General features: G+C 39.4%; 1 protein-coding gene across 1 annotated transcript in view; it reads left to right on the top strand.

Moving 5' to 3' along the window:
• The window catches only part of fbn1 (fibrillin 1), a gene marked incomplete at its 5' end in the record, with an annotated part of 69,944 nt that overhangs the window by 53,302 nt on the left and 4,366 nt on the right, over nucleotides 1-12,276 (top strand). Inside the window, 14 exons of the mRNA XM_079241667.1 lie at nucleotides 1,132-1,257; nucleotides 1,364-1,480; nucleotides 1,558-1,683; nucleotides 1,782-1,901; nucleotides 2,505-2,630; nucleotides 6,546-6,698; nucleotides 6,831-6,890; nucleotides 6,979-7,101; nucleotides 7,206-7,325; nucleotides 7,412-7,534; nucleotides 8,031-8,162; nucleotides 10,258-10,383; nucleotides 11,011-11,217; nucleotides 12,125-12,250. Coding sequence (XP_079097793.1) covers nucleotides 1,132-1,257; nucleotides 1,364-1,480; nucleotides 1,558-1,683; nucleotides 1,782-1,901; nucleotides 2,505-2,630; nucleotides 6,546-6,698; nucleotides 6,831-6,890; nucleotides 6,979-7,101; nucleotides 7,206-7,325; nucleotides 7,412-7,534; nucleotides 8,031-8,162; nucleotides 10,258-10,383; nucleotides 11,011-11,217; nucleotides 12,125-12,250 — 1,785 coding nt within the window. The remainder of the gene's footprint in view (nucleotides 1-1,131; nucleotides 1,258-1,363; nucleotides 1,481-1,557; nucleotides 1,684-1,781; nucleotides 1,902-2,504; nucleotides 2,631-6,545; nucleotides 6,699-6,830; nucleotides 6,891-6,978; nucleotides 7,102-7,205; nucleotides 7,326-7,411; nucleotides 7,535-8,030; nucleotides 8,163-10,257; nucleotides 10,384-11,010; nucleotides 11,218-12,124; nucleotides 12,251-12,276) is intronic.

The following is a 12,276-nucleotide window of genomic DNA, read 5'->3' as shown; positions in this document are numbered from 1 at the left end:
GTATGTGTATATATATATATATATATATATATATATATATATATATATATATATATATATATATATATATATATATATATATATATATATATATATATATAATGTGTGTAAGTTTTCGAATTAATCAGTTTCTTTTTTAATTTGTCATCTTATGAGGAGGAGGAAATTGGGTTATATTGGAATTATTTGCTGACTTTGTATTTCCATTGTGCTAAAATTTGGTATTTTTATCATCTGAGAAATGACTTCAGATTAATTACGGTACAACATTAGGGTTTGTGAGTTAAACTTTCGACTGGCAGACTTATTACAGTATAAGCATTTAGAGCCAGCTTTGAGTCATGATTATATCATTGAGTCATATGGCCAAGAAAAGCACTCATGACTAATTTATAAATATACGTAACACATCAATCAGTGTCAGAGACTTCAATGTACAACCTCAAGTTTGACTTTTTTTTCTTTGAGGCCAAAAAGTGACTTGTTGGCATCCCTTTATGTCTGCCCTGGATGCCTTTGCCTCATGAGCAAAATCAGGTGGGACTAGAGAGACGCCGTCTCTTCTTCATATCTGATTGGTTCCTGAAGTACAGTCCAGTAAGTCTTTACAGATGAGAAAAGGGACATGGTGTATTTCCTAAATGCTTGCAAATGAAAGGTTATTTATAAGTTGGAACATAAATGCAGCACTTCTAAATGGACTGAAACATCGCATCATGGTTCCTTATGTTTGAACTCTGAAGTCATGATGTTTGATATAAATATACAATTTACTACTGTTTGAAAATAGAAAAAAGTAAACAAAGTACTTGAACAAAAATAATTCAGCAACTTAGAGATGATTTTTAAATGTAACTATTTGGGTCTTGCTTGGAAAAAGTGCATGGATGATAATTATATACTTTGTCTCTCTTTTTAAAATGTAGCCTTTTATGGCTTTTGGCATAGAAAAAAAAAGATTATTGTTTTGGGCCCCAAAAGGCCAAGTTTTCTCTTGCAAGTCAGCCTATTTTTCAACATAATGTATGGTTAGCTTCTTTCTTTTATTTTTAAGGTGAACCAAACTATAATCAATATGCAGATCTAGTTGCAGGTTATTGCCATTTTACATAGTTTAACAACTGTTTTCAGATCGTAACGAGTGCATCGAGATCCCCGGTGTGTGCAACCCTGGTCAGTGCATTGACACACTCGGGAGCTATCGCTGCATTTGTCCCAACGGCTACAAAACAACTCAGGACCTGTCGATGTGTGTTGGTAAGATGTGCTGATCTTCTTCCCTTTCGTACTTCCATTTTATACGCTCAGTAAAGAAGTGTGAGCGTCTTCTGAAGTAAATCATGACGCTACTCTGTGTTGTCAGATGTGGATGAGTGTGAGAGACAACCCTGTGGTAATGGGACCTGCAAAAACACAGTGGGCTCCTACAACTGTCTGTGCTACCCCGGCTTTCAGAACTCGCACAACGGCGACTGCATAGGTGAGTGCGTCTGGTGGATTTTGAGTCAGAGAGCTGTGATCTGTATTGCTAAGTTCTGGTGTTTGTGTTTTGATTAGACATCGATGAGTGTTCGACCCAGAGGGGCTTGTGTCGAAACGGGCAGTGTTTGAACTCAGTGGGCAGCTTCATCTGTATATGCAACGATGGCTATGAGCTGACATTAGATGGCAGATTGTGTGTCGGTAAGGGCTTGCTCTTTTTTTTTTTTTTCTTCTTTTTGTTTTTCTAAATGAATGTACGCAGTTTTTACTGTATACGTCTTATTTTCATTTCTGCTCAGATATAAATGAATGTGCGGTGAATCCAGGCACATGCGGTCCAGGAACATGTGTGAACATGGACGGCTCTTACAGGTGTATTTGCCCGCCTGGCTACTATCTCCATGAAGAAACCTGTGAAGGTATGCCAGCATAAGGCTGAACTCTGGTGAAAAGAAAAGAAAAAACAAAAAAACTTTGGCTTAAACTTAGATAATAAACCATTAAATGGTGACACAGAAACCTTCGCCTGCCTACATCTAACACACTCACTTTCCTAGATGCATGTGTAAATCTCAGTTTAGATTAGCTCTGCCTAAGTCACCTACTCCTTCCTCCTACACACACCCCTCTTCTCCCTTTCACACGTGGGAATGGGACTGAGCCAGACTTGTTGGATTGTTTATACAGTCGGGCTGATGAAGAGATATTCGGCAGACTTCAACACATTCCTGCTTAGTGCTTTGTTCTTGGAAGCAGGGAGGAATAGCAATGAATTCTCAGCAGGAGCAGCTGTTCATTTTGATTAGAGAACACTTGACACTGAGGCTCCTCCGGATAATATGTCTTTTATCCAACCACCCATTACAGTGATTTAATTCTGTTTGATCAGCATTGCATATTGGGATAGAGGTGACATACAGCTGAAACAACATCCCTGCGCTCAGAAATCTGAATGCATTTCAATGGATGGGATGTGTAAATGTGACAGAATGAGTAATACCTCTCCTCTTTGTGTATGTCAGATATTGATGAGTGCTCCCAGTCGCCTGAGATGTGTTTACTGGGAACCTGCTCCAACACTGAAGGAAGCTTCAGCTGCTTGTGCCCTGAAGGCTTCCAGCTTTCATCCTCCGGACGCAGATGTTTAGGTAAATGCCAGCCCCTTTAAGGGTTGAGAAAGAGAAGGAAACGAACTATGAAATCATTGCATGCAGCAGCTTTAAAATGCAAAGTGAAGACGAAGCTGCGTGCACTGATGTTGGACTTTTCTGGCTTTTTCGTCATGGCACACAATGTTCCAGCTGCTTCTGCTGCTGCTGTCTCAACAAGGCCAAGGGTGGTTCTGAGCAGATCACTTTTCCATTTCCTCACTTATGTGTGTGTGATTATGCATATGCTGTATGTGTGTGTTTGTTTTTTTTTTGTTTTTTTTTTGGTTGGGTGGGGGCGCACTGAGTCCTCTGTTAGGGAGTTCCCTCTCCAAACACTGAAGTGATGACTTCATCAGTTCAGTGAGACAGCTTACAGTTTGCATGTCGTTTTTCTCTCCAGTCTCAGAAGCGCTCTCCTGAATATCTGGGAATAAAACAGGAGGAGCAGGGTGGAGAACGAGAAAGTCTGTCCAACTGAAAAAAAACGAATTTCTTTTTTAAAAATAACTAGGAATGTTTAAAAAAAAACAAAAAACAGATAAAAATCGTTTGTAGATCTTTATATTCGGCTAAATATGCTACTTAGCTTTTTCATTTTTAACTTTTAAATGTTTTAGCAAATCCCTCCATTAAGAAAAAAAAGGATGTTATAAAGTGCTAAATTTAAACCACTTGTCTAATATTATACAGCAGGATGTCAGCCGTGGAACCTTTTTAGGTCTTGTGGGTGTTGAGGCGAGGCCAGAGGATCGTTGCTGTCCCACAAATGTTTAATTGGGGTGGGAGCTTGTGGTCAGTGCCTTGGGTTCTTTGGTGTGTTCCTCAAGCTGCTCGTCCACCATTATTTAATGTGCTGGGAGATGGTTTTACCCTGCTTGGTAGTTAAAATGAGCTAGATCTGTGGCAACATTTTAATGGGTTCACAAGGTTTCACAGGACATCTGTTATCGATGCTGGTCACTTCATCTATCAGCGATCTCAACTGTGTGACTGATATATTAGATAAAGATTCCATTCAGACAAGTTTATTACCAGTATAAATTGTTTTGTTTGAATTTTTTTATCTTGAAATCGAAGCAACTAGCATGTGCAAAACTCTGTTTTTGTCACGCAACAGTATGAGGGAATGTATTTAGCCATTTTATTTGGCTGCACCTGAGCCATTCATAAATTAAAGTTTTCATGTTAAAGACTCTTAGATAAACATCATCCTCACACCTAATTTCTCCTCTCTTGCTCTGAGAGCTGACTCCAACAGTCGTGATGAATGGCGACACAGAGAAGAAAACCTGGTAATAAATCAAATTTGGTCCATCTTTGATAACATGCACATTAAAATAAAACACGGGCATGTCTTGAGCATTTGTTGCTGATGGAGAGAGGAGAAACACGAGAAGAAGAACAAAAAAAAAAGTGAGATTACGTGAATCATCCACTTGGCTGACAAAGTCCTTATTTACTGATGTGTTTTGCATTATGAAGATTTAGCAGTTTTTATTGGATTTCATACATTTATTAAATCAGTGTCATCTTCTTCAGTTTTGCCAAACTGATTTATGCCAAAATCTTTTATTTTATTACATTTTTTCTTTATTTAAAAGTTCAAATAGCGTTGACATTTTCAATGAGAATATCGAAGAAAACCTGACTTTTTTTTTCCCCATAATACTTTTCATAGTCCATACAAATGTGAATGAGATGTCCATATGTACACAGTGATCTACATGTGTGCAGTGTTCACACACATGCTTACAAAACAGCTGCGCAAAGACGACCATGAATCTCCCGAACAGAAAGGCTGACAAATCGGTTTGATGGTGGAAAGTAACATGACACTCTTTGACATACTCCTCACAGCTCCAGGTGTTCATGTTTGTGATGTTTGCCTGTGGGCCAGGTGTGTGTGCATGTATGTGTACGTGTGTGTGTGCGTGTGAGATCTATGGTGGCCAAAAAGCTTATTTGTGTTGAGTTCACTGAAGGCCATTGCTAGCAGGAGAGCACTGCCATATGCTTCTCATTACAAGTAAGTGCCTGCCTAGTCCTGGAGGAACAAGACAAACACACATCTCATAGTACAGATAATTAGCCAGTCTCTGTCGTCACTGCAAACACTTACACAGCAAAACGTATTGTATTCATGAAAGAAAAACACCCTTTTTATTTTTTAATATGTAAAGTTACACTGCTGTGATTATTAGGGTTGTGGGTACCAGTGTGATCTTGGACTCAACTTACTGCCACAGAAACATGAATAACCATTCATCAGCTTCTTTTCTTTAAATCTTACTGATCCCCTGAAACCCTTGTGTTTATAAACACAATGTTGTCAATGTAAGGATAGCGGCCCCGGAGGGCCTCTATCCTGCAGCTTTTTATCATTTCTCTGCACCAAAACACCTGAATCTGTGTTGGAGCAGGGGAAAAAAAAATGCTTGCAGGATAGCGGCCTTTGAGCAATGCACAGTTTGACACCTGTGCATTAACACCTGTGAGGAAGTTGTATATATTTGGCAAGAAGTGAGGAGATTGGTGTGACTTTGTGAAAGAAGAGCAAATGGTTTCTAAATGTTTGTACATTATTTAGCTTGGTGAAGCAACCCAACAGGAGGGCTCTAACAAACTGGCCGAGGCAGTATGAAGCTGTGGTCTGTGTCAGGTCCATAGGCGAAAGAAAGCCATTGTAAACACAAATACATTTTGTTTTAATAATAGACTCTGTGAAAACCTTTTTCATCATAGTCCCAGACAGCAGCTGCCTCTTTTGACAGGATAATGCTTTTGAGGAACAGTAAAGAGTCCACAATGCCGACTTTCCCCCTCAAATCACTTAATCTCGGTCCATTCCAGCATCTGGGTGGTATGTGCTGTAAAAACAAGTCCGATCCATGGAAGCCCCTCCTCGCAACTTGCAGGACTTAAAAGATCTGCTGCTATCGTCTTGGTGCCTGATACAACAGGACACTTTCAGAAGTTTTGTGGAGTCCATTCTTAGATGGTTAGAAGGCGTTTTAGTAATAGGAGGGTAATCTTCACTACATTAGGCAAGTTGTTTCAATGCTGCGGGTGATCAGTGTACCTCAGGGATGGTGGGAACCAAACACTGCTTCGCCTCTATTTTAAAGTCTACCATGTTTGAATTTAGTTAGTTTCTGCAAAGAATTTGATGCAGTGGTTTCTGAGTCTTAATCTGAGGATACATTTTAGATCTTCTTTAACATCTGAACAGTTAAATGATGTACACAAAGTTAGACCGTTTGAGATTTGGGGATATTTTAGGCTTCTGCTTGAAATTTGCAAACTCCTATTGAAATAAGCATATCTTTGCAACCACAAGGTCTCTTTGAATACCTTTACAGCCATGGTAAAGGGAGCATTTGTGAGATTAGTTGTGTGTAAATCTCAGTCCATGTTGTACCGGTGAAGAATACATCAATATGGTACATTGTCCAAAATAAGGAAAAAAAAAATCAAGATTGCCTCTAATCAAATCAAATCAAATTAAACTTTATTTCTATAGCACTTTTCATGCTTAAAAAAAACAATACAGAGTGCTTCACATAATAAAACAATTTACATCAAATAGATGAAACACAACCACCCTCTCCCGTGCCCTATTAGCCCCTATAACAGTTAAAAGAAGACGAAATGAACTCCTTAAATTAACTACTGGACTCAGTGGACTCTCTTTATTTTATTTTATTTTATTTTATTTTTACCCTGTCCTGTCCAGCATAATAACATCCAGAACGGTGGTCTGTGTGCTAAATTGTGCTGGGCAGATTTGCTCGACCAGGAAGGCATGTTTACTTTAGATATTTTTATTATTTTATCTGTATTATTTATTAGATGGTCTCAGTATTTTGACTTGGATGTCATTTGTCATCTATATGTGTGTGTGTTATCCCCCAGATGTTCGAATGAGCTACTGCTACACCAAGTTTGAAAATGGTCGCTGCCTGGCTCCTAAGAGTCAGAACACATCCAAGGAAGTGTGCTGTTGTACTGGCATGCCTGGTCAAGGCTGGGGAAACCCCTGTGAAATCTGCCCTAGTAAAGGACAGGGTGTGTATTCTTCTCATCATGCAGCGGTAAAACTCATATGTGCTAAAGAAAAACTCCACATGCTTATAATTTCATAAGCAAATGTATTTGTTTTATTCACTGGTGTGTATGACTGCTATCTCTTGGCTCCAGGGACGTATTTTACTCTCTGTAGTAATGCAGGATATGAACGGACGCCAGATGATCATAAAGGTATAATGTGCTGTCATCTCTTATCTGAATCGATTGTCTCTTCATATTGGTGGCGTGAATGTTCATTTTGTGTTCATATTTGTAATAGTTGATGTTGACGAATGCCTCAATGATCCCTGCATTAATGGCCAGTGCATCAACACGGACGGCTCTTTCCGTTGTGAATGTCCCATGGGCTACCGCCTGGATACAAGCGGGGTTAGGTGTGAAGGTTAGTTTATTCTGTCTCTGCATACTCATCTTCCTGCTCTCTTTACTGCTTCACTGGTCACTGCAACTGGGAGATTTTAATCCAACTTTAACTCTTCAATCTAGACACAGACGAGTGTGACATTGGCAATCCGTGTGGCAACGGCACATGCACTAATGTCATCGGTGGATTCGAGTGCGCGTGCGATGACGGTTTCGAGCCCGGACCAATGATGACGTGCGAAGGTGTGCGAGAATTTACCTGAAGTGTCACCTTTGTCATTGAGTCTCTAATGGTGTCTTATGGCCTTTTATCTCATTTCCTCTTCCAGACATCAACGAGTGCGCCCAAAATCCCCTACTGTGTGCTTTCCGCTGTGTTAATGTGGTGGGATCGTACGAGTGCAAATGTCCCACAGGCTACGTGCTGCGTGAGGACAATAGGATGTGCAAAGGTAACAGATTGAAATGATTCGGGCGTACGCTCGGCTTTCTCTCATCATGTTCTGGGAAGAATTAACTGAAAATAAACAAAGCACCTCAGACATGATGGCCCCATCTATAAAGTTACATAAGTCGCTATCTACATTAAGTGAGATTCTCAAGGGCTGTCTGTCTGGGATAAACTTGAAACGGTCTTAAAACTCCAGCCAGTCGAGTAAGTGTTTATGCATCTGTTCTCCCAGATAGCTCGGGCACCATGGTAACAGAAGAATTTGAAAGGAAGCTCTGAGACAGAAAGAACCTGTCAGTGTCTATGGCGTCACTGTTTACATTAGAGAGCCAAACAGACCACCAACTCTCCCACTGCAAGCCTCTCAGCACTCCAGAACTCAATGTTGGGCTGGGTGGTTTAGATTAAACACTGGAGTGTCTGTGTAACATCACGGGTGAAATTTCATCACATTCCTCAGACTTCCTCATCCTCTGACTTCACTACTTGTTTCACAGACCAAGATGAGTGTGAAGATGGTACACATGACTGTGCCAGTAAGGGCATGCGCTGCAAGAACCTGATCGGCACATACATGTGCATCTGCGAGCCTGGGTACACTCGCCAACCCAATGGGGACGGGTGCATGGGTAAGGAATGTACCGTCTCATGATTGCTTTACCTAAATGTCCTTTGATCTGCTTTTATTTAGAAATAAGCAATTCATTTGCATATTCCAGATTTAATCCTCTCAGAAGCTCGTTATCTCGTTACATCATTGTTTTCTAGCTGCTCTTTCCCAAGTTTCCAAGAAACCTGGATGCTTTAAGCTCTTCCTCATTCCATCATTGTCTCATCTATCTTAGGTTTTTTTTTTTTATTTCTTTATTCAAAATGCTAGCGCTGTCCTGCTTATTATGTATTATGTGGTCAAATTAAGAATGATTTTTATTCATAGAAAGGAACCAAGAATTTTCAGGAAAAAAAATTGCAAAGTTTTTGTTTAATGATCAGTTTCTTGATCATTTCTGTTTTGAATATCTTACTGTTTAACAAACCTGCATCCAGCCTCTATACATTAATTTTAGGACCTTTAATGTGATTCATTTTAATAGTTATCTCATGATGGTGAGAAATGTCTCTATAAAGGTCTCTACTACATGAAAAGAATTAATCATTTCTGGAGTAAAGTTGTGCCTTGCTGAGAAAGCGTGAAGCTGAGGTTATGTTTTGGAAGTGTCCCTACATATCAATAATATCCCTCACTGAACTTTGCATAAGTATTGCAGAATGTAAACTTCTCAAAGGAGTCCTTCTCTGCTACATAGTTATGTCAAGCTCGGGATTGAGAGGTAAATTAGTCATCTACACATATACAGTTACTTATGTTTCTGCAGCTATACGGCAGAATATCTCCCTGATTTATATTATTATAAGATTCATGCACAAATATTGGTGCACAATTAATAGATCAAGGTTTGGTTTTCCTAGTGTTTAAAATAAGCTTTTGCAGCGAAACTATGATGCTGCCTTAAGGCAAAACATGTCATGTAGGATGGTGAGAAAGTCCCAAACACTTTGAAAGGGAAAACTTTTATAGATGCCCCATCTGTCAAAGCTGATGAAAGGGGAGTTGGGGAGGAGATGGGATGTGTGTAACAGTCCGGAAGGAGAATGACAGCTGAAGTAAAAATAAAGGGCTTTTTAACTGATTAGATGTAAGATTAAGTAGAAAGCCCACTGCTGTGACATCATAATTCTTGACAGTGTGTGAAGGAAGGAAATGAAAAGGAAAAGTAAAGACGAGTTAAATCAGATATCCCTCACTGAACTTTCACCAAAGCTTCATTTTAAAACACGTACGCACATCATCTATCAGCACTGCTGATGTTTCAGAAACTCTGAGATCACAGAGGAAGAGAGTTTGGAGTTTTTCTACAACTGCCAGTATTGCCTGAAGTGGGAAAGCATCATCTGTTAAGGGAATGCTGGCTATCATGTTGCTTATTCCGAAGGGTGGCCAATGTTCATTCTGTAATTAGCCTCTGTTTAGGCTCACCTCCATACTGCTTTTTTTATTTTGCAATAATGGCTGTTAAACTTTAAACCTTTAGCCCACATTATATTGTATTGCTCTGCTGTATCCATCTGATACTTGTCATCTGTCACCTGGTAGATGCACCTTGCATCACACCAGTTCTGACATCACAGCAACATCCCTCATGTTGTTTTAGAATACATTTGTTAACTTGAAATATTTGACAAGCCTTTGGTATTTTTTTCCATTTTGCTGACATTTTCACTGCCACATTTTTCTCTGTTATATCCATATTGTCTGAATTTCACCAGCTTGTCTGCCGTAATATAATAATCTACTGCTGATCTCTGAACTGGTCATTTATTAACCAATTTAAGAGGATTAATGAGGTAAATGCTGCTTCCTATACTCAGGTGGAATGTTTCAAATCAAGTAAGCTGCATTATCTTTGTATAAAATAAAGTTTTTCCTCTACATTTTGGTGTCCTTTCAAGCAATCATCTCATGTGGCATTTACCAGAAGCATCACGATTCCCCATTTTTGCCATGATTTGACTCTGATGTTTAGCATCTGTAGTGGTTGTGTGGACAATCTCCCATTTCCACCCTAATTTATTGAGAAAAAAGCCAAAAAAAAAAAAAAAAAAAAAACAACAAAAAGATCCTGTGATGTTTGTGTTTATTTTCACATTGTCTGTGTGTTGTAGACCTGAATGAGTGCACAACCAAACCAGGAATCTGCAAAAATGGCCGTTGTGAGAACACAATTGGAAGCTACCGCTGCAGATGTGACCAAGGCTTCGTTGCAAATCCCACACAGACAGAGTGTATTGGTATGTACTCTGTTTTCAATAGAGTGCACATGTTTTGTTCTCACTGAGTGTTTCATGTTCACTATGCTCTACCTCATTTTATTCCAGTGGAAGCTTTCTTCACACTCCTGTGCCTTCCCTGAAACAATATTTTATTTAGTGAGGGGGGCTCTTGTATGAAGTCAGCCAGAGGAAACTGGGACTTTGAAGGGATTTTACCTTTTCTTTTTTTTTATATACTTTTTTTTTTTTTTCCGCTGACCTTTATATTTTGGTTTAGACGTTATTCAATCTTGTCTAATTAAGAGGGAAATGGTGTTTGTGCCTCAGTGGGAATTTTCCCCTGACAGACACCACTGTCTGCTTGTATCAAGACAGAAAGACTGAAAAGCTTTCCTCCCTCGTCTAAATATATAACTCTGAACAGCTGCGATGTGCTGAGCAGAGTGAGGGAAAACCTCCAGGGGGACTTTGTAAACTGTATGGTTCTTTGGCTATCTTTTTCCTCACAGACAGCAGTGATAGAGCGGTGTGGGTAATCTTTTCACGTCTGGAGTGTGAAGGCAGGTTCTGTCTGGGTGGTATCGTCTGCTTTTCTGGGGTTGACATGGTTTCGCCTTCTTTTCCTTTTTTTTTCTCAACCTCCAGATAACCGCGAGGGTCTCTGTTTCACTGAGGTTCTGACCACTCTGTGTCAGATGACTTCTAGCAACAGAAACCTGGTGACTAAGTCAGAGTGTTGCTGCGATGGAGGCAGAGGCTGGGGCAACAACTGTGAACTCTGCCCCCTCCCAGGGACCACCCAGTACAAGAAGATGTGTCCATCCGGACCTGGCTTCACCACTGATGGCAGAGGTATCTCACTGACTTTAAATTAAAACTAGAAACTAAGAATTACCCATCGATCTGTAGACGGTGGCAAGGTATTGATTTTTTTTTTTTTTTTTTTTTTTTTTTTTTTAATTTGAGTAAAAAAAAACAAAAGTGTATATATTTAAAACCAAACACAAAACAGAAGATGCATAAATAATAAGTAAAAGTTAAAACTGATTTAGTCAAAAGCCATTCATTATATCAGATATGAAGATTTTAGATTCCAAGATTTGAACAAAGGAAAGTTTTTCAGTCAAATCAGTCGATTGAACCCAGAAGATGCCGTAAGGAGGAAGATTATCCTTGGATTTTTGTATTAAACTATTCTTGTCTCAGTTCTGCAGTCTTATCAGAAAGCTCCCTTTCCATTGTAACCCTCCATGACAGAAAATAAAGTAGTAAATTGTTTCCAGGAAGGAATTATTTCAACAAGTTTTGGATTAGTTAGTTTTCTACATTGTGTGTTTATATATAAGGTATGTTTAACATGTATATATATTTATATATAGGGAACTCATGGAGGACCATGTGGTGGAAGTCCTACCTGAATAACGCTGCAGAACAGATCACAATATTTTGTAAATTTGTCGACAGTGACATAAAGAAGAAAAGTGCATGTCTGGTGCTGTGAGATTGCTGTAACTTTCATCATTTCTGGAGTTATTGCTAGTTGCCTGCAGAGCGAGCGATCAAGTACTTTTATCATTGTTGTTTTACTGAACGTGGTTGTATCAAGTTGTTGGTAAATAGTACATTTTAAAATCCATCTATACACTGCTTCCTTTTCTTAAAGGAACCATGTTTATCCTGACATTCCCGCTCAGGAAGCTGAGCAGTATTGAGGCTGTGATAAGTTTATCTGGGGCTGACTTTTCTTGATTCCATCCAGACATCAACGAGTGTCGTGTCATGGGAAACCTTTGCAAGAATGGTCAGTGCATCAACACAGTCGGCTCCTATAGATGCGTCTGCAAAACCGGCTATACCACTGACATCACCGGCACACAGTGTGTGGGTAAGGCTAAAGATCATCTCCATTAT

The sequence above is a fragment of the Telmatherina bonti genome (genome assembly GCF_933228915.1).
Source record: "Telmatherina bonti genome assembly, chromosome: 1".
In the NCBI taxonomy this organism is placed as follows: Eukaryota; Metazoa; Chordata; class Actinopteri; order Atheriniformes; family Telmatherinidae; genus Telmatherina; species Telmatherina bonti.
The sequence above is the reverse complement of the archived record's forward strand: the minus strand, read 5'-3'. Positions and strand labels throughout refer to the sequence as shown.